At 48.1% G+C, this 21,387-nt stretch overlaps 1 protein-coding gene across 4 annotated transcripts in view; it reads right to left on the bottom strand.

Moving 5' to 3' along the window:
* Eva1c (eva-1 homolog C) overlaps positions 1–20,267 on the bottom strand; it is a 74,838-nt gene extending 54,571 nt beyond the window's left edge. For 2 of the 4 annotated variants that reach the window (XM_034515279.2, XM_034515281.2), the window contains exon 1: positions 18,940–20,266. In XM_034515279.2, the coding sequence (XP_034371170.1) occupies positions 18,940–19,099 (160 nt within the window). In that variant the 5' untranslated portion in view covers positions 19,100–20,266. Of the gene's footprint in view, positions 1–18,939 lie in introns of all 4 variants that reach the window. The other 2 variants (XM_034515280.2, XM_034515278.2) reach the window with 2 other exon arrangements.
* Between the last annotated feature and the right edge of the window lie 1,120 nt (positions 20,268–21,387).

Here is a 21,387-nt window from a genome sequence, read left to right as displayed (position 1 = left end):
AGGCAGCCTCATTTAGGCAAGGGTTCTAACGAATTCTGACTTCTGGTCTAGCCTCTCCCAGGGTGAACAGCGCTCCTCATGTAGGTCCAGGGCAGGATTTCCAAATAGGAGTCACCGAGCTACCTCTTACTGCCTCTACAGATTGTTTCAATGGGCATGCCTTGGAGCATCTGCCAGTGCTCAGCGGAGAAGGGGAAGGGATTGGGAGCCATGCACAAATGAATCAAAACGAAGGGGAAACTACATACTAAGGCCTGGAGAGATAGTTTGGTAAGTAAAATGCTTGTCTCACAAACTTGGGTACTTGACTGCGAGCCCCAGGCATGGCAGGTACACACTTGTAAACCCAGAGATGGAGAGTCACAGACGGTGGCATCCCTGGAGCTTTCTGGCCAGACAACCTAGCCTACTTGGTGAGCTCCAGGAAGAGGCAGGCAGATTTCTGTGGGTTCAAGGCCGACCTGGTTTACATAGTGAAACCGTGTGTGTGTGTGTGTGTGTGTGTGTGTGTGTGTGTGTTTATGTATGTATGTTTATATATTTTCTAATATATTTATATATACTTTATATATATTATATACAAGACAAAAAGAAAGAAAAAACGTCTCTTTTCTCTAGGAATGTGGAGTTTACACTTTAATTTTGCACAGTGTCCTACAAATTACACAGCTGATCCTGACCGTAAAGATGGCAACTTAGTCTTCAACCTCAGGAGGGGAATAGTGGGAACCTGGGCACAAGGGAGCGAGGCTTCAGGCAGGAAGGCTGCTGGTTTAACTTAGTGGTATCTGCTTATGAAAGCCTGTACACGGGGACTAAACTTTGCGACTCTGTCCTGCCCAGGCTGAGCCAGTAGGATGTTCCATGGGGTCCAAAGTCACAAGTTCTGAGACAGATGACGGAGGATGTTAGTGATGGCTCAGGAGATAGCTACCTACTGTGAGGACTTGGGTGGGACACTTGGGAAGGCAAATGTGTGAGAGAGAGGACAATAACGACTTCAGCAGACAGGACTGTAGGGGGCGCAGGTGATAAGAGAAATGGGAAGGAACCACGGGGCGTTTTGTGACCATTAGTTCACGTTGACCTCGACAAACTGCTCAACGTTTTCAGAACAGGTGTAAGTTATCAAAGAAAGACAACAGCATGTCTCTCAGTCGATCGTGGAGAGCAAACGAGCAACGATACAGGAGGTGCCCAGAAATCTGCAGTATGGCATTTCTCCATTGCTGTAACAAGGTACTAGAAAAGGAGGGGGCGTGGGCGTGGCTTACAACGTGGTTGGTGAGTGGGCGTGGCTTACAACAATAGGAGCCCTATTCTGTCCACACTTCTAAAGATTAGCAGTCTGAGAATGTGTGTGGTTTGGGCCATGCTTCTTTTGAAGACCCTAAGGAAGGGTCAGTTAGGAGCCTTTCTTCCACCTTCTGGAAGGTCCTTGGTCCACGGTAGTACAAGTCCAGTCTTCCCATGCGCATGTGTGTCTCCAAGTTTCCCTTGTATGAGGGCATCAGTCGTGGTGGAGGAAGGCCCACCCCAATGACCTCATTCTAACTTGATCACCTTTGCCAAGGCTCCATCTCCAAATAAGACCACTGCAGTACGGGGGGTGGGGGGGGGGGTGGGGGGGGCTAAGGAGACCGTGACTCCTTTAGAGAGACAACCATCCAATGCCTAGCAGCCGCCCTGCTTACCTAGGTCTGTAGAGGGACTCATTGTTTGTTCCCCCCGATTGTGTTTGTTCAAGGTTGTGGGAGAGCCCAGCTAGGACAGCCGAGGCCAGGAGCCTGAATCTGTTGGGGCCACAATCTCCACAGCCAACCAGTGTTTTCCCAGCAGCACCCAGGGCCCGGGTGAGGATAAACAAGTGTAGTAAGAAGAGGGAACACGGAAAGGGGAACAACACATTCCGATAAGCTGCTAAAGACAACAGACAGGCATGCCAAGAGCTATGTGCAGAGAGGGAAACTGCTCCCGGCCAGTCCTCCTCTGCAGCCTCTCAAGGGCCAGCAGGAGGTCTAGGATGCCAAGTGTGCAAACCTGAACAGCACTACACCGACACACAGCTCCACACGCACAGAAGGAAAGCCAAGTTGGATCAGTTACTAATCGAAGTCTGTGTATAGGGGTGATCATCTTTGCCTCCAGTTGACAAGCTCAAGGGCGCTTGGAAAGTATGAACGTGCATTTGACCTGGGGCTGAGCAATAGGAGATAACAAGTTGTGGCTTATCAAATGCGCCCAGTCAGACATCACCTTAACAGAAGTCTTCCTTGGACCGGGAAGCCTTTATTCCCAGAGGAAAAGATGGATGGAGCTGGGAGGTGAGACAAGACTTCAGGAGAGGGAGCTGCTCTGTCTTGATGGGAGGACGGAAGACACTGAAGAGAGCAGGGAGAGGCTGGTTCACGGGAAGAGCTTGCCACTCAAGCTTGAGGACCTGAGCGTGTTCTCCCGCACCCACAGGAAACACTGGGGGAAAGCCAGGCAGGTGGCACGCACTTGCAATCCCAACACTAGGGAAGCAGATGCAGAAGGCTCCGTGGCCAGACACCCTAAAACCCAAACTGGAAAGCCCCGGCTCCCATTGAAGGAAACTGTCTCAAAAACAAACACAAACAAACAAAACACACACACACACACACACACACACACACACACACACACACAAAGTAAAAGCAAAACAAGAAAACTAAAGTGATATTTTCTGAGGAACAGTGCTAAAGGTTGACCTCTGGCCTCCACACGAGACACATGTGCACATGTGGATAGTAAGTAAATTAGTAAGAAGTATTTTAATTAAAGAAGACAGTGAACTCTGTGGGTACAGCTCAGCCCTCGGCAGAGGCATGGAGAATCAAAGGCTGACTACTCACTCGATCTTACCAAACCCAGTTCTTCAACTTCCGCAACCAACTTCCTTCCCCTCCTTCTTTAATGTTTGCCTAAACCAAACTGGCCCAGTCTGAGGGGAAGGGTCAGCTCATTGGAGTGAAAATGGCTGACTGGACCTTGGACCTTTAAGACATGGTTCCCAACCCTAACCAAACAGTGTTCTCTTCAGGGTGACAGGGGAGTCGTCAGCTGTCAGCACAGGGAACTCTAGGGGATAGTAGCAAATGGTAGTGTTACAGAAGGTAAAGACTATTCTTAGTTTTAAAAAAGCCTAAAAAGACACCAGAACCTGTACAGAGAGATAGCTCAATAGGTTAAGTACTGGGGAGGCAGGCAGACCAGAGTTTGGACTCCCAGAAGCCATGTCAAAGCCAAGAGTAGTGGCACATGTTGGAAATCCCAGTGGTCCTATAACATAGAGACAGAAGAATTCCCGGGAAGCTCATGGTCCAAGTAGCCTGGTGTACAGGGCCACAGATAACTGGAAAAACCCTTGTGAAGGCAAAGCCTACCATGGAGGCCACCCTCTGACCCTCACATGTGTGCCACACGAGCAGGCACCCTACATGAGCAGGTCCACAATACATGTCGAGGTGACTGTATTTTATGTGTACTGAGTTACACAGCATTTACTATGGATGTTTATTCTTCTTTTACTTTGCCTATAGTGGTCATTATAATATCTAATTTTCCATATACACATTGTACTGTGTCTCTGCTGGCCAGCTCCATTTCTAACATATGATTGCCTTGGTGATGCTTTTATTAAAATCTAGCTTTGATAAAGGATTTAGTGGGTGACAAAATACACAAAGGCTGCGACTGTTCTGTGGAATGCCCCTGTGGTCCTTGGCCCTCCATAACGATAGCAAGTTAACCCTTGCTGACAGTCCGCTGAAGTTCAGACAGGGTCAGCTAGTGCTCCTTTCTCTCTGCCTGCTTGAGTAGTAATAATGATAATAATTACACTAATGTACAACCTGCCTTCGAACACTGCAATTTCATCCCAGTCTGTGAGGCTGAATCACAAACACTTAACATTCTTTAAAGTAAAGCTCTCAATTAGTGCATCAGTCTGCCTAAGCCCTGCCTAATAATTTACCTCCTCACTGAAAAGAAGATGCGTGGGCCGTGGAGGTAAATGGTACAGACTAGGCTTTCATCAGTAATAAGTCACATTCCAGAAAGTTCCACAGGGTTCCAGAGAAGGCTGTGGTATCAGCAGATCATCACTGAATGTCTTCTAAAGATACAGGTTTCATCTTGTTTATCTGCTCACATAAGAGTAGTGGCCTGAGGCACTTCGTGTGGTCAGGCCTGTCTGGCAGCAAGTGCCCTCAGCCAGGAGGACTGTGTGTCTGCTTCCAGACACTCATCTTGTCCAAGGTCTTATTCTATCTGAGAATCAGTCTGGAGCAATACTTGATGTATCGTGGGTTCTCCATACTACACCACATTACATTTCCTATTGTAGAAACAAAATAAAAAATCTTCTTCAGAGCTATAAGGAACTCTCTGGAAACCAGGAAGAAGGATGTCCAAGTTGTTTTGCTAGGAATAGGCATCTCTAGACAGAAGTCTGAAGTGGGCAAAGAGTCGTATCCATCACAAGGATGGGTTCCTGGCCCTGCTGTGACAAGATTCCCCAGCAAGCATGTCACCAGTTCCTCATGGCTCAGAGCGACCCAGGGCTGAGTGTGATGTGCCATTTCTTCATACAGAATAGTTAACGGCAATAAAAGACAGAGCTGAGAGAGGCTACGTATGTACTCACAAATGTACACGTGTTGAAAACAATCACTAGTCACTATTGAAATCCAAGGAAGAAAATAAAGAGCGTGGTTTAACACTGGCTTTGTCCTGTTTATGTTTATGATGTCTGTATCCAGAAGTGAACACTGAGGCATCAGGGAAGCTCAGAGCCTGCGATTTCAAATGCATCGAGGGGAACAAAGTATAAAGTTGTTCAAGACCCAACTCTGAAAATATATGCAGCCGGTCTTCTGTAACCATGGATCCCACACTCATGGGCTCAACCAAGTGTGCAAATACTCAGGGGTCGGGGGGAGTAGTGTCTGTACTGAATATTACAGACTGGTTTTCCAAATAATACAGTATGGCAGCTATTTGCATAACATCCCGTTGCACTACGTGTTGTTGAATAATCTGTAAATAGATGGGAGAGTGTGTGCAGGTTACATGGAGAACCTGTGGTACATTACAGAGGACATGTGAGTATCCTCAGAGTCTGGTGTCTGAGGAAAGCTGCTGAGAGGGAGTTCCATTACATAAATATCTCTCGGATACATACTCAAATGTGCGTTTCCTTTTATTCTGTAAGTTGCGTGCATTTTAAAACACCCTCATCTTAAGAAGGAATCACAAGAGAAGATGTTCCAATGCCAACATGAATTGATTCTGAAAACTTAAGTTGCCAGGCCCTAAAAGAACAGGAACGAGAAAACGAGCAGAGCCCTCGCTGTCGGACAGCATTCTTACATCACCCACTTGAAAATCAAATCTGAAACCGAGCTCTGACAGGCTTGCTATTTTCTTTGGTGCCAAGAACCATACAATAGACCTTTTTCCCCCCCCTTTGGACAAAGCTCTTAAAATACTTGGAAATTCAGATGGACTGAGTCACGGAACTGTGCAAATACTACACACCCGTTCCTGCCAGTGGCTCTCTCTCTCTGCTCACTCTCTTGGAAACAATAGTAGATTTTCTGTGTCTGGCAGAAGGAAATATTTTGGGTAACGTTGTAACTTGTCTATAAAAGAGGTGACAGCTGAGCATGGCCTGAAATCGGGAGCCATCCCTCTGGATAGGGGGAGGTGGTGGGCTCCCCTCTACTCAAGGTGGGCCCTACGATGTTGCTTAGTGCCAGGCCACACGACAGCAAAGACGGTGCTGTCTAAAAGCAGTGTATTTGTGTGAGTGCCAGAGGCTGACTGCACGTGGGTGTGCGGAGGGGGGTGGGGTTGTGGGCAGAGAGACAGGAGGGATGGCTGTAGGGGAACGAGAAAGGAAGCCCACAAGGAGACTCCAGGGGAAAGCAGACCTCCACCCAGTCTCTATGGCTTCCTTTCCTTCTTCCCTTTTAAGATTCAGATGGAACTGATCCCTGCATGCCATTGATCACTGAGATTTCAAGATAGCTGAAGTATGCTGCAAACTCATCCTTGCTCTGAGCAAGCAAAGGCTTCAAGCCTGGACATCTCTGCAGCGCTGGACTGTAGTTAACTCCTGCTGGTGGCATAGTTGCGTTTGAAATGAGGAGAGAATAAGCCTGAAAAAGCCAGTCCCTCAGAGGGAAGGAAAGGGGGTTGGGGGGGGCTGAATAAAATCCCCCTAGACAGAGTGGAGAAGCACCCTAACTGAAGGATCTCTGTTCCCCCTGTGGAGGACCTGAAGGGTCCCCTGGTCTAAAAAGGCAAGCTAGGCTTCAGGACGTGAGCCATGACAGTGTATTGGAACTGTTTTAAGGGCCAGCAAAATGGCTTAGCAGATAAAGGCACCTGCAACCAAGTGTGATGACCTGAGTTCAATCCCAGGAACCCATAGGATGGACAAATCCCAATTCCTATACATTGTCCTCTAACCTTTGCACCCATAGCACACACTTGTTCATATGCAGTAATAAGTAAGTGATGTAAGAAAAAACTTTAATTTCTTCAAGTTCCAACAGAAATGAGACAGGGACAAGTTTACAGTGCCTCTCCAGCTGTGGGGAAGGGGGCGGGTACTAGGGAAGGGGAAGGAGATGGATGGACAGATAGATGGATGGATAGACATGGGGATGTGGGGAGAGATGAACACTGATTCTTCATCCCCACAGCTGCCCTGTGCATTGGAAGGTGCTTAACAGCATCCTCAGGTGTCTTGGCTCAGTTCTACTAGCACCCTTCCAGACACTGCCAAACGTTACTTAGACACAAAATGGAAACATTCAACCTTCTAGGGAGGCACACTTCCCCCTCCCTAACCCCCCCCCACCATGAGGCACCTTGGTGAGTACAAATGGTCTTAAAACAACCTGTTGTGAATCACACAGCACCACTGAGACACCCCCCACACACACACACACACACCCCGCAAGGGGAGCCTTCGGATCAGCACGTGCTTTTGAGGGGTGTGGTAGTGACTTTTCTGCTGTTGTGGTAAAACACTATGACCATAAGCAACTTCCGGAAGAGACAGTTTATTTTGACTTATGGTTCCAGAGAGTTGAGTCCACCTTGAGGGGACACAAGCCAGCAGTTTGCAGGCATAGGAGCAGGAACATGAAGCTGAGGGCTCACGTCTTCAACCACGGATGTGAGGCAGAGCGGGAGACTGCAAAATGACATGCTTGTTCTGGCAAGGCCACACCTCCTAAACCTCCCAAACAGCGCCACCAGCTGGAGACCAGGTGCTTAAATCCATGGGTCAGGGGATACATTTTCTCATCTCAAAGAGCCGAAAAGACGAACAGACAAACAGTCGTGGTCTCTAAGTAAACAGGGAATTCAGAACAGAAGGAGCTCTGAACTTGACCCTGGAAGTGGAAGAGGTAAATCGGGCCCAAGAGACCACAAGATCTGCTCTGCTCATGAGATGTGTAGTTCCACAGAGAGGGGCCTGAAGTATCCCTCCTCCTTCCAATGCTGGGGAGAACTTCTGCCTCCACTCTGACCTGCCCACGGGTCATTTTGGTCACCTGCTTTGGAACAAGTGTTTAGTCATTGAGTCTCAGAAAACTGAAAGCAGGGTTACACATGAATGTCCCTTATGTTTTACAACCAAAGAGACCAAAGAGACAAACCTGAGCGCTGTCTGCATTTCTTAGAGCAGATCCCCTGGCGGCTGTATGAATCGGCTTTCCAGATAAGATCATTCTCTCTCATTTCCACCTGTCGTCCATCCAACAGGCGGGGGAGGGAGGGGCTGGGTCAGCGACAGGTCTCTTGCTCCTTAGGACAGTATAATTAATGATTTATGATTTCAAGCCTGAGAATTTTAGAAGTGGCCAAACATGAGAAGTTTTCTGAGTCATGAGAAAGAAAGGAAACGGCTCAGTGGCCCGGCGAGTGCCCTTAGACTCTGAAGCACTACTGTGACAGCTGTCACACGTAAGCGCCACAGGGTCCTTTGCAGACAAAAAGGGTTATTTTATCCAGATTATTCCCCCGCATGGCCCGGGAAAAGGGACTCGTCTGTAGTCATCAAAGGAATGCTGACAGAATACACTCTATTATGCTCATGCGAATTCAAGATTTGTTTTGAAGATCATTCTTCGATTTCTTCCTCCCTGTTCATCTGAGCCCAAATGAGGCTATTTGTATTCATGGGGCATCAGAGGCACACATGAAATCAGACCATTCGCAAACATGGTTCAGATTCAGCGGCCCGAGTTGTGAATTTCAATGTTGCCTGGTTGCCTGGACGGGCATTGCTCTGTTTGATAAGCGGCTGCTGGGCTGAAACTGCTGGCTTCAAGCACCACGTCAGCCTCTGACTTGTTAATGCAGAGAAGGTGCAATGTTGGGGCCTGAGTACTCTAGGGGTACAGGTGTTGGAGAAAGTGTGAGTCAGATGTTATGTACATGTAAAATCTTTACACAGGCGGAGTTGTCTGCCAGGTCTGTGGCACAGAATGAAACACTCGTGTGTAGCTCTGTGGTTTGGTTATTACTTCAGAGGCTATGGAAAGTCTATTATCTATCTGTGGCACAGAATGAAGAGCTGAGTTCTAGCTCTGCGGTTTGGTTATTACTTCAGAGGCCTGGCAATTCCATTATGTATTCTCATACTCCTCTCTTATGATGTTCATGTCCGTGAATCCACTGAAACCAAGAACAGAACAAGAGTGGCTGGCTGTACATGGAAGTCATGTGTCATCGCTGGTACCTGAGAGACTTTTCTTTTCCCACAGAATTGCCCTTGGGTCGTCCCCCTGGGACTGAGGCTCCCCTGGGGAGGATATGTGAGTGTCCTGGACTGGTAGTCAGGGGGAGAGCTCAGGTTGGTCAAGAAAAGGTCTAGTGAATTTAGACAAAAGAAGAAGATATCTGGGCAAAGGCTGCACCTCGGGGGCAGAGTACCCGCCTGGCATGCATGAAGTCATGTAATATACCTGGTACTTGGAGAATAAAAAAAAAATGCCAAAAAGGACATCACTCTTAAGATATGCAAGCCAGGCATGGTTGTGCACAATTTTAATCCCAGTTCTTGGGAGACAGTTGCAGGCACAGATTTCTGTGAGGCAAGACTGACCTACACAATGAGTTCCAGGCCAATAAATCTATTTAGTGAGACTTTGTTGAAGAGGAGGAGGAGGAAGAGGAGGGGGAGAACGACGATGAGGAGGAGGACAAGGAGGAGGAGGAGTAGGAGGTTTGAAGTTTGAAGTTTTATTCAAACTTTCGGCTTGAATAAAAATGGCCCCCATAGGCTCATATATCTGCATGTTTCATCCCAGCTGATAAACTATTTGAGAAGGATTAGGAGATATGGCCTTGTTGGTGTGTTACTGTAGGATGAGCTTTGAGGTTTCCAAAGCCCATGCCAGTCTCTCAATCTCTCCCTCTGTCCCCCTCTTCCTTCCTCTCTCCTCCCACCCCTATTGCTTCTGTATCAGGATGTAAAGCTCTCCCAGCAGCTTCTCCGGCACCTTGCCATGCCTGCCTGGGTGCCGCCATATTTCCCACCATGATGATGATGAACTAACTCTCTGAAACTGTAAGCCAGCCCCCCAATTAAATGCTTTCTTCTACAAGTTGTCTTAGTTGTGGTGTCTCCACACAGCTCCAGAACAGTAACTCCGACACCAACACAGAGTGTGAAGATAGCGCAAGGCACATGGGAATGGATCGAATGCCGTACGGACGGCTTCTGTGTTGTGTGGCACTGCTCTTTCTCAGGTACTCTCCCTGGACTTAACGTCCTACGTGAAGGGCGCCCTGTAGAAGCCCTCTCAGCGAAGCGTTATCAATGGTGAAGGGTTCGTTTCATACTCGTCTTTGTAAATACCTTGACGTATCTACAGCTCTAGGCTGACGGTTGCTTTTCATTTTCTCAGAAGCACGACGATTCATCTCCCTGTCTCTGTCTCCCAGTGCTGCTGATGGGCAGAGAGACTTTATAGATAACATTTTCCTCCTCAGTTTGCTTGTTTTTAGTATTTTACAGGTTTGATATGTCTGTGCACTTCCTTGCCTGAGATGCTTAAAGTGAAATCTTTCAGAATTTCCTGAATGCTCGTCATTCGGTTCTGCGATGCTGACTGTGCACCTCTCCAGTTGCTCCTTCCTGGAGAATTTTCCAGTTCGTTAGCTCTCCCATCCTGTGTGCCTATCCGTTTTCTTATCATTTCCTATAGTTTCTTAGGCCCTTGTCTTTCCTGCTTCATCTTGAATAAGTTCTCGAGTGTTTCCGTATCGCTGGCTCTCTCTTCAGCTGCATCTCATCTGCTCATCCACCTGTCTATGAAGGTGTTCACTTCAGTCAGTGTATTCTTCACGTCCGGAGCTACATTTAGCTTTCCTTCAGCTGTTTCTTCTTTTTCTTGATGGACTCTGTTCCTTTCTGACTCAGGGAATTCAGTCTTTCACTTCTTGGAGCTCTGTTGCTTCTGCCGAGTATCACCCATATGATGCTGTTTTCAATTGTGTGCTCATGATCCTCAGAATCTCACCTCTATGAGTCTTTAAATTAAACTGCATGTGTGTTGAAGGGGTGTTCATAGGAATCTTGAGTGACTTGTGTTGCTAATGCTTCCATGTAGGAAACATTATTTTTTTTTTCAAGTAGGACATGGAATAAACACGGGTAAATGCTGGCTCTGGTAAAATCAGCAATGAACGTTACAAAAGCGGTATTGCTTTAAGCTACTTGGAATTTATGTTATTTTTCTTCCCCTGATATTAGAACTCTGTCTAGATTAAAACCTCTTGGCATTACATCTTCATTTTAAAATGGAATTATAAGGAGTAAATGAGACATGAACAGGAAACTCGTGGGATAGCATCTGAGATAGAGGTCTCTGATTTGCTTCTCATCTGATAAACCAGAGGCGTTTCCAACTCATCCATGTTTCTCACGTGTCCCGAGAGAGGCCACGTGATGGAGGCCGTGGGAAGGAGGCCACGTGAGGAGACTACTGCCTGTGCTAGGCCAGAGTTTTAACTGGAGACAGCCATACCTAGGGACCAGCAACAGGCTTCCCTTCTGAGGGAAGGCAAAACTGATAGGTAGCTAGGTCAATCTGGGCATCTCCTACAGTCTTAACAATTTAAGTGACTCCATGATCTATGCTCCTACACAAGCTAGTTCCTTACTGAGAGACACATACATACCAACTTCATTTAAACAGTAACAGCCACTCATAGAAGTTCAAAAACCTTTGCCATGCTTTCTTCAGCCATTCCTTAGTTCAAATGATAACTGTGGGTTTCTGAAACCAGATGAGTACTGGGCTCAAATCCTGACCCTACATTTTATTGACAGGAGGGGAGAAGTAGGCAAAGCAAGCAGTAGGGGATGGGTGATGGTCCAGGGGGAAATGCTGTCTCATTAACCTTCAACTGGTGCCTTTTAAGGAATGCTAAGTCCTAAACTGATGAGAGGAAAGATCAGTGGTCCCCACATTTTATAATAATGACCCATCAATCAAAATATCTAGAGAAAACACCTCCAATATGTGTATATTTATTTATAAATTATACATATTATAAACAATTATAAATAAAATGTCTTCCCCCCGCCCCCAGGACAGAACAGCAAATACAATCTGCCCTCCCTGTCCACGGAAATCAGTGCATATGGACACTCAACATCCTACAGATCAAAAGTACTTAATTTTTATTTGTTTCTTTGTTATGGAGCTCTGGTTGGCCCAGATCTTACTATATAGACCAGGCTAGCCTCAAACTCAAAGAAGTCTGCCTGCCTCTGCTCCTGAGTGCTGAGATTAAAGGTGTTCCCCATACCTGGCCTTCAATTACACCTGTGCACACCTGAAATTCACTACGGTGGTGCAAGCTTGTATCATTCCAGCACTCAGGAGGCAGAGATAAGGACAGCAGGAGTCCATTGACATCCTCAGCTAGCTCCATAGTGAGTTTGAGGCAAGTTAAGCTACATAAGGCTCTTATATACACGCACGCATGCACACGCACACACATACACACAAGCACACACACATTCATACATGCACATATGCACACACACGCATACACATGCACTTATGCACACATGCACTCATGCACACAAACATGCATGCATGCACGGGCACACACGCACACATGCATGTGCGCACACATGCACGAACACACATTCATTCATACATGTATACACACATATGCACACACACATGCTCTCTCTCTCTCTCTCTCTCTCTCACACACACACACACACACACACACACACACACACGTGCAATTTGTACCCGTTCTGGGTGGGTACAGGTTCCTTTTCCTGGGGCCCATTTGCTAAACAATATAACAACTATCTGCATAGAGCTCTGGCTGTTTTAGGTATAATAAGCAGTGACTGAAAGCCCACAACAGGAGCTGTGTAGTTAACACTCAGACAATATGCCATTTCTTCAGAAGGGAGCATTTGATGTCCATGGAGGTCCTGGGGTCACTCCTCAGGAGATACTGAGAGATGACTAGCATGATCACGTGTATGTGCGGCCCCTTTCCAATAGTGTAATGAGAAGCTGCAAAGGAGAGTGTCACTCCAGGAGCTATCTAGAAAGGTTGGGCAAATTGTAAACACATTTCTGTTGGCCTTGTTCCCTTGACACCATCAAAGGCTGTGTCCCCTAGGCTAGCTGAAGTCCAGTGTTAGAGGTAGCTCATGTTCGGCCAGTGAGGCATCTAGGGTGAGTTAGTTTCCCTATACAAGCTCTTGTCTGTACGTGAGACTAATACTCGCCATGGGGGCTGCTACAGGGCTGAAATCAAATAACACTAAGCTCAATTAATTTCACTCCGTTCTTGCTGTCTCTTCCCTGGGACTGCTGCTAGGCTGCCCCTTTCAATGCAGCACCGGGGAGACCACAGCCATCAATAAGGGGCCCACTTGTGAGCTGAGACATCTCTTTACCGCAGAAGGGGCTGGCAGGACATTTTTCAAGTGCAGCTGCTTTCCACAGAAACAGACAGGCAGTTTGAGACCCTCGTTCCTCCTCTCTCTTTCTGTCAGAGCCAGACAACTTCAGACATTCAGTTTGGTTTCCTTCTGGCATGGGCTGGTGTCTCATGCAGTAACAATTTTTTTTTCTTTTTTTTTTTTTAAGTGACAATAACTCCTAGGTAAAAGGGTAAAGTGACCGAGGCGTGATAAAATGCAGATGGGGCGTGTGTGTGTGTACGTGTGTGTGCATGCATGTGTGTGGGTACGTGTGTGCGTGCGTGTGCACGCATGTGTGTGTATGAGTACGTGTGTGTGTACGCCTGTGTGTGTGCACATGTGTGTGTATGAGTACACGTGTGTGTGTGTGTGTGTGTGTGTGTGTGTGTGTGTGTGTGTGTGAAAGAGAGAGAGAGAGACGAGACAGAGACAGAGGTGGAGGTCAGAGAATATACATGTATTATGAGGTGGTGCTGTGCCAGGGAAACGCAGACCTGATATCCTTGGTGGGTCACCTTGGGCCAATGAGGAAGGGGACTCCATTCAGCCATGTTCTGGGTTGACTGATAGATGAACAGGAAGTAGCCCTGGTCTATGACTATTGGCATAGTGCCTCTCAACTGGCTGCACCTTAAAATCGCCTAGGGAACCTTAAAAGAACCCAGTGCCTGGCTCTCTACAGGTCAGTTCAATCAGAAACCCTAGAATGTAGATAAAGGCCAGACAATCAGTTCCCCTAGAACTATATACCTGGATATGCAGGCTATTCTATACACTTAGGTTACACATTGTCTGGGAACAAAACAGGAAAATTTAGCTTCCTAAAAATGGACAACTATGTGTGTCCTATCTCCCTCTTAGGACTTGGCCTCTAAGACCCACCATATCACATCCTGAAATTCTGGCCAGTGGAACATGAAGCACCCAGGCAGGTCTTTCTGTTGGATTCCAGATGACCCCTGGTACAGACTGATTTGTGTGCCACCTGGATTCCCATTAGAATGAAAGTAAACTTGGAGGCATGGTTTTTAAATGTGTGATTAGGTTAAGACAAGGGCATTATGTGGGCCCTGATCCATGTGATTGGTGGCTTTAGGAGAGGAAATGAACACACAGACAGACACACAGAAGGATGAACACAACGGTGAGAAGTCAGCTGCCTGTAAACCAAGGACAGAGCCAGATGTTTGTATTAGAGGCCCAGCCTCTCACGCTGCTTCTTTATTTATTTTAATTTTTGTTTTAAGAGCTTTAAAAGGGATTTTGAAAAATGCTATGTATATATGTGTTTGCCTCATGTATGTATGTGTACCACATGCATGTCTGACTCTTGAAGAGGCTAACAGAGTACATTGGATACCCTGGAACTGCAGTTATAATATGTAGGTGCTGGAAACTGAACCCAGGTCCTCTAGAAAGGCAAGTGCTCTTTTTTGTTTTGCCTTGCTTTGTTTGTTTTGTTTTTGTTTTGTTGTTTTTGTTTGTTTGTTTTCGATTTTTGAGACAGGGTTTCTCTGTGTAGTCCTGGCTGTCCTGGAACTCACTCTGTAGACCAGGCTGGCCTTGAACTCAGAGATCCGCCTGCCTCTGCCTCCCAAGTGCTGGGATCAAAGGCGTGCGCCACCATACCCAACTTCAGCAGCCAAAGCTATTAACTGCTCATCGATCTCGCTAGCCCCTAATTTGTTTTTACAGGTTTTGATACATTTTATGGGGGAAGAACATGCAACTGTGTCTGAGAATGTAGAGGTCAGAAGACAAGCTGGTAGAGTTCTTTCTCTTTCCATCATAGGTCCAGGTGGTTGAACTTAGGTCGGCAGGCTTGGTAACAACTGCCTTTACCCCATGAATCTTATCCCAGGACCCCAACCTTCCAAACTGTGATAGAGCGTATGTCTGTGTTCATGAAACCCATTCTGCAGTGGTTTGTTGTGGTCATCTGAGCAGATGAACAGGGTCTAGTTCCAAGTATAATTTACCACCAGTAGGAAAAAGCAGAGTACTAGTGTGGGGACCAATGAAGTCGCTTCCATCCTGTCTCCATCCCTCCTGCTTCTAGCTTTCAGCATCTTTCCAAAGCTCAGGGGAAACAAACATATACATATCAAACAAGACTCTGGCTTCTCTTTCTCTCCTTCCCACTCCACCCACCAGCCCAAGCCCCTGAACTTCTTTAAGGAGAGAGGGGGAAAGAAATGGGAGGGAAAGGAAAGAAAGCAAGATGAAAAGAAACCCCTATCTGTCCTCAGTGGAGAAGCAACAGAGAAAGGTCATGCAAACAGCTCAACAAGTGGCCCAGACAGGTGGTACATATTCCTCCTGACTGGTCATCTTAAGGAACATACTTGTCTCACGGTGACTGACAGTTACAGTTCCTCTAATTGCCCCAAGAATTGTCTTCAAGGTTCAAGTGTCTGCTGTGACCTGGGATTGATCCCCAGAACCTGGAGTGGGAGGAGAAAAGTACTCCTGAAGGTTGCCCTCTGACCTCCACAGGTGTGTTTTGTTGGTCTCTGTGTGCCCTCACACACACACACACACACACACACACACTCACACATATACACACATATACACACATGTATACAAACAAACAATGATCAATGAAACTTAAAAGAAAACAACTCAATAAATGCAGAAGGGCCTTGTGAGCTAGCTCTAAGAAAGCCCCAGGAACTAGATGGCGCTCATCTGTAGGCAAATGCCTCGTTTGTTTTATGGTTGAGACTCCAAAAAGCACCTTACCACCCTACACCCCAGCCCTTTGCTTTGTTCTCCAAAGTAAGAGAATGTCAGATATATATATATTATATATATATAATATATATTACATATTATATATATATTATATATATATTATATGTGTGTATATAATTTATAAAATATTTCATATTTATAAATATAAATTTATAAAGATAAATGTATATTTTTATATAGAGAGAAATTTATTTATTTATTTATTTATTTATTTGGTATGTTTGTGCACATACACACATTCCACAGCATGTCTGTGGATATTAAAAGAACAACTCTCCTTCAACATGTGGGTCCAGATATCAAACTCAGGTCTTCAACCTTGGTGACAAGTGCCTTTACCCACTGAGCCACCATGCCTACCATGGAATACATTTTTAATGCAAGGATGGCAGCCTTTCAGTAGCCACCACAGCTGGGAAGCCCATAATCTTCAGAGAGAAAAGGGTATCAGAGAGCCTGGGCCTCAGCAGTCTTGGGGGTGATTAGCCCAAGTTACAAGCACAGAGGGGAAGGGCGGGCCACCATGCAGCCTCTGGATTATGAAGAGATCTGATGGTAGAATCTCCAAAGGGGCGGCGGGTAGGGAATCAATGACCCAGGAAAAATGACACCAGCTGACAGCCTAAGGCATTAGCCTGGGAAAGCTGCAAAGGGGAGGAGACATTAAGTAATGTTCTCAAACTGCAGGGATGAACAAGTCTTTGCGAGGATGACTCTGACAGGGGCCCTCTGGTGGGGGCCAACTACATTCTGGGACTTTCTTTCACATGGACACTTCCCCTGTCCTTCTTCACAAGCCCAAGGGTCCTGAATTCCCTCTTTCCTGCACACCTTCTTGATGTTTCTTATTTAGAAAACAAGTATTTGTATTGTCAAACAAGCTCCTAGCCCTGGGCTATTGTGGTAAGGCTCTGCAGGGGAGAGCCGCTCTGTCCATTCCAGGCTACACACTTGCCAAACTCATGAAAGGGAACAGGCCTGCCTGTCCCCAGGAAATCAGGCAGTACCCTTTGAGGCCACAGGAAATCAATCACAAGAAGAGGCTAAAACTCTAAACTGGACACTCATGTAGGAGTTGTCCCTCCATGCTGCCACTTTATTTATTGCGCAGTCTGCTCCTGCAGCTGCAATTTAAAGTTAAAGGGGCCAACTTTTCTCACTGGGACTTCAGAGGTTTTCCTTGTCTCACATTATATAGAACTTGGGTCTAAACCTGAACGGGCCTACAGTTTTGGGAAGACAGGACCACATGCTTCTTTTGGTCCCTAGACAGGAAAGAAAGAGGGAAGCTGAAATGGCCTGGCAATGCCACCACCTGCTGTTGACTTTAAGACTTAGAAACCACAGGAAACAGCAGGAAACGCCATCTATCAGTCTCACTACTTTAGAACCAAAGCACCTGCCTCTCCCAGGATGCCACCTCCCGGGTTTGTAGGCTAGTTCTGCTCTATGTCAAGGTGCTAAGCACAGTTAATTTCCAGACTCCTGTGCTAAGCTACACATTGTTAGTACCACAACTGCTTCCCCCAAGAAACAAACTCCACGAGTCTATAATCTGCCCCTGGGAGAGTTTCATTGCAATTTGTCCAAAGCAATATTTGTTCAGTTGCAATGATGTCACGGGATGGAGGTGGGGGTGGGGGTGGGGGGTGGGGGAGGGGAGGGAGGGTGGGGAGGGTTGTCAGCCTTTAATTCTTCCCTTATAATAATCAGGACAAGGAAGTGGCTGAACGCAGAGCCGCTAGCTATAACTTAAATCAGCAAACACAGAGAGTTTCTGGAAGCCAAGAAAGTTCTATTACAGAAAAAGAAAAAAGTCAACAGTGCTTGGGAAAAAAAAAAAAAAAAAACTGATGAATTTCCACAGCACATTTACCAAAGTTTTGATTCTCTGCAGCTTGTTTTTAAAAACTGTGGTTTGCTTGCCAAACAGGCATATCTTGGCCAGGCAAGAACACTGCCTTGATATTAAATATTCTAAGCAAAGAACCTCTGACCCAAGGGCTCTCAGCTAACAATGAATGACATTCTCTGTAAGCAAACCAGAAGCCCAGCTCAAGTCTGCGTTTCCAGTTTCTTTGCCTGTCACACGGGCAGAACAGAGCAGAGCAGACAGGTGACTCTGTTTACCACAATTATGCTGAAAAAGAAAAGAAAAACTGTAGCAAGGGGGTTGCTAGAGTCTGTGCCCAGCCCGAATGAGGCAGCCGGTCCCTGAGAGAGAGGATGTAGGCAGAGATGCTTCCTGGGGTTGATGGAGAAAGATGTCGAGCAGATGGATATCCAGGGCGGTTACACTTGTAAAGACCTTTGTCACTTTGAGTGTGGGTTCTAAAAACCATCACCACAACTGCCATCTGTAGGCTTGCCTCACACCTTGCTAAGATATTTTGCCTGGAGGTCAGGTAGGAAAGCACTGATCTTTAAGTTAGCAAGGACTCTCTCTCTCTCTCTCTCTCTCTCTCTCTCTCTCTCTCTCTCTCTCTCTCTCTCTCTCTCTCTCTCTCTCTCTGTGTGTGTGTGTGTATGTGTGCGTGTGTGTGTGTGTGTGCGTGCGTGTGTGTGTGTGTGTGTGTGTGTGTTGGGGGGAGAGTGCTGCCACCTTTACCTTTTGCTGAAGAGTCACGCCTCCGAGTGTAAGTCTCTGTTCTGTCAGCGTTAGCAGTCTCAAGGCATCACCGCCAGGCCTCCAGTCTTCCCAGGCTCCCTCCCTTGAGGCTGGCTTGGACTTTAGGTCCAACGCGCCCTGGACTAGTCTCCTTACATGGGTACCCTGGAGTCTGGTTGGGACGCACCCTTATCATGTGGGTGGACAGCCAAGTGCAACTCTTCGTGCAGAACACCATAATCTTCCAGAGTTGGGGGTGGTACGGGGGTCAGTTTAGGGGTCCTCTAGTGAACATAAAAAGGTCAGGGCTGAGTTGCGGATGCCCAGGAAACTAACAAAAGTCAAGAGAACCTCGGGAAACCCGAAATAGGTCCGGCCTTAATAAGGGGTGGCTCTCCTGCTACCACCACCTAGATGCTAAGGTCTCCCACTAGGCAACAGAACTGGTTAGGGAGAACACTTCAACTTTAATCCAACCAGGTCGTGCCCCATGCAGAGGCCGCTCACCTGGGCAACAGCTAAGGGAACGCGGGCTCAAGGCAAGCAAGGGAGCTCTTACCAGAGAAATCGGTGAGTGCCGAGGTTTCTTTGGAACACACTAGGACGGTGCAGTAGAAGAGGCGCAGAAGCTGCCCCGGAGGCTCTACCTGCCTACGGAGGCCGGGATTCTGCGCTGATTGGGGCGCAGGCGGCGGGCGCGGGTGTCCCGGCAGGAGCATGATGCGCGGCGCGGCTGGGCGCGGGAGCTGGCTCAGAGATCGCAGGCAGGAGGACCGCGTCACATGGCGGGGCGAGTCCGTAGCCACCGGCTCCCGGCCCCCCGCCGCCTCCTGGTCCAGGCTGCTGGAGCTTCTTAGGCGGTCGCCGCCGGGTCCAGGATCCCCAGCCAAGGGGAGGGGGCGGAGACCCGGGGCGGGGCGAGGATCTCAGGGAGGCCGCAGCTTAGTTTCTTCGGAAGAAATCTCCCTGGCTCCGCGAGCCTAGGGAGCCTAGGGAGTCTAGGGGATGTCACCTCGTGCCCCGGAGCATTGCCGAGGCCGATCGGGGGCGCCGAGGCCCTAGCGGAGAGCGTCTCCAGCAGCGATCTCGAGGCTGCGCAACTTGAGCGATTTCCACGCCCGGGTCTCTAGGCGGGGTGATGGCCAAGAGCTGCTGGGCCAGCCTGCGCTGGCCGGGCGCCAGCCTCACCCAGGTCGGTGGAGCTGCGCGACCGGTGCCCGTCCGTGACGCACTTTAAAACTAACGCAACTGCGTATTGCCCTGGCCAGAGCGGAGCGGAGGTCGTGGGAAGATGGGGGGTCCGGGAGACAGAGACATTAAACCGTCCCTGCCACCTTCCGCGCTGAATGTGCAGCCAGCAAGCACGCAGTACGTTCTACCGCAGAGACTAGGTCCTTAACTTTCTGCCCACCACACAGTGACCTGCCTAGGATCTAGCAGTCCGGACCTGAACGAGCTGATAGTCTCAAACCAGTTGCGAGGCTCCGAGCCAGGTTCTTTTTTCCCCCAGATGGAGCTTCCTGTGGGTACTAGTTGACAGCAGCCCTCGGGGATCTGAAACTGAGCTGGAATAAACAGCCGCCGAGCGCTTATAATTGAGCTTTGTTTTAAAATGGGCCAAGGCATCTATATGACCCTGTCGACTACGCGCGGTGTCCATGCATTTGGACACCCGTAGACCAATAGATGGTGACGACACTGGGGACAAAAAGTGGGAGTCCGGAGCTGCGGGCCAGGTGCTAAGTACTCGGCTTCGAGATCCCAGACCTAAGAAAAAACGCTGGCGTCCAGGCCCCGAGGCGCCGGCGGGAAGGAGGAGGGCTGGGCGGGCAGGCGCGCTCGGCACAAAGTGTTCCCCATCCACCGCCGGGAGGGCTTGCCAAGTTCACCCAGCGCCTGACGCGGAAACGTAGATAACGAGGCCCAAGGGCGGGTCCAGGCTTCCAGCCCCGCCCGACTCTGGGAGCAGAGGCCGGGCCAGCAGAGTACGAGGACGCTCTGCCTCCCTGTGGCACTGTCTCAGAGCTGGACCACTAGATTCAAGGAGGTTGACAGCCACACATCCTGCAGGGGCTAGATCGGCCAAATTGAGGCCCTGAGGATGGGAAGAAAATGCTAAATATCGATGTTTGTATGGAGACATCAAGTTTGCACAGCCTTAGGCTGGAAAGATGGCTCAGAGGTTAAGATAGTTTGCTGCTTTTCTAGAGGACACTAGTTCAGATTCCAGCACACAGCGCTGGCAGCTTGCAACCATCCTGAATCTCTCAGGGGACACCTGAACTCTAATCTGGCCTCCTTGGGCACAGGCACTGGCACAGGCACATGTGTGCGCGCGCGCACACACACACACACACACACAGAGAGAGAGAGAGAGAGAGAGAGAGAGAGAGAGAGAGAGAGAGATCTTTTTTAAAAACACAGCCTCAATAATCATGGGGTATAAGTTTAATACGAACATCTTACATTGGGTAAACTGAGGCTAGGATAGTAGGTAAGGTTGTCAACTCACAAAGACCACTGGAGAAAGAGTGCGCAAACCTGGGGTCTCTCCTGTGCCTTCTATCTTATCCGCTCATCTAGATCTAGATTAGCTACCAGTGTGTGCCAGGTTCTTTGGCAGGGCATGAAGATGCTGACACAGGAAGGGAACCATGCTCCCTGAGAGATGGAGGCAGGCAGCATTGTGCTGTTGGGACTGTAGAGGCTTCCAGATGCCACTGACACTGTGAGTGCATCCTTGGTTGTGATCAGGTAATACAGGAGGTGTGTGTGAAGCTGAGACACAGGTGTTTCGTCCATAGGTGTCACGGTTACAGCCGGGAAGACTAGACCTTGGACCACTCACACCAAGTGAATCATCACAGAAGACAAGAGACTCAAAGAGCACAGGGAACTGAGAGACGGGCTGGGGGCAGGGAGTGAAGACATTAGGGAAATGTTTATCATTAGACAGACAGAAAAGACAGGAAGCCTTGACTACAACATTTGAACCAGCAAGACCAGC

Source organism: Arvicanthis niloticus, chromosome 12 (assembly GCF_011762505.2).
Source record: "Arvicanthis niloticus isolate mArvNil1 chromosome 12, mArvNil1.pat.X, whole genome shotgun sequence".
Classification (NCBI taxonomy): domain Eukaryota; kingdom Metazoa; phylum Chordata; class Mammalia; order Rodentia; family Muridae; genus Arvicanthis; species Arvicanthis niloticus.
This window is presented reverse-complemented; position numbering and strand designations above follow the sequence as displayed.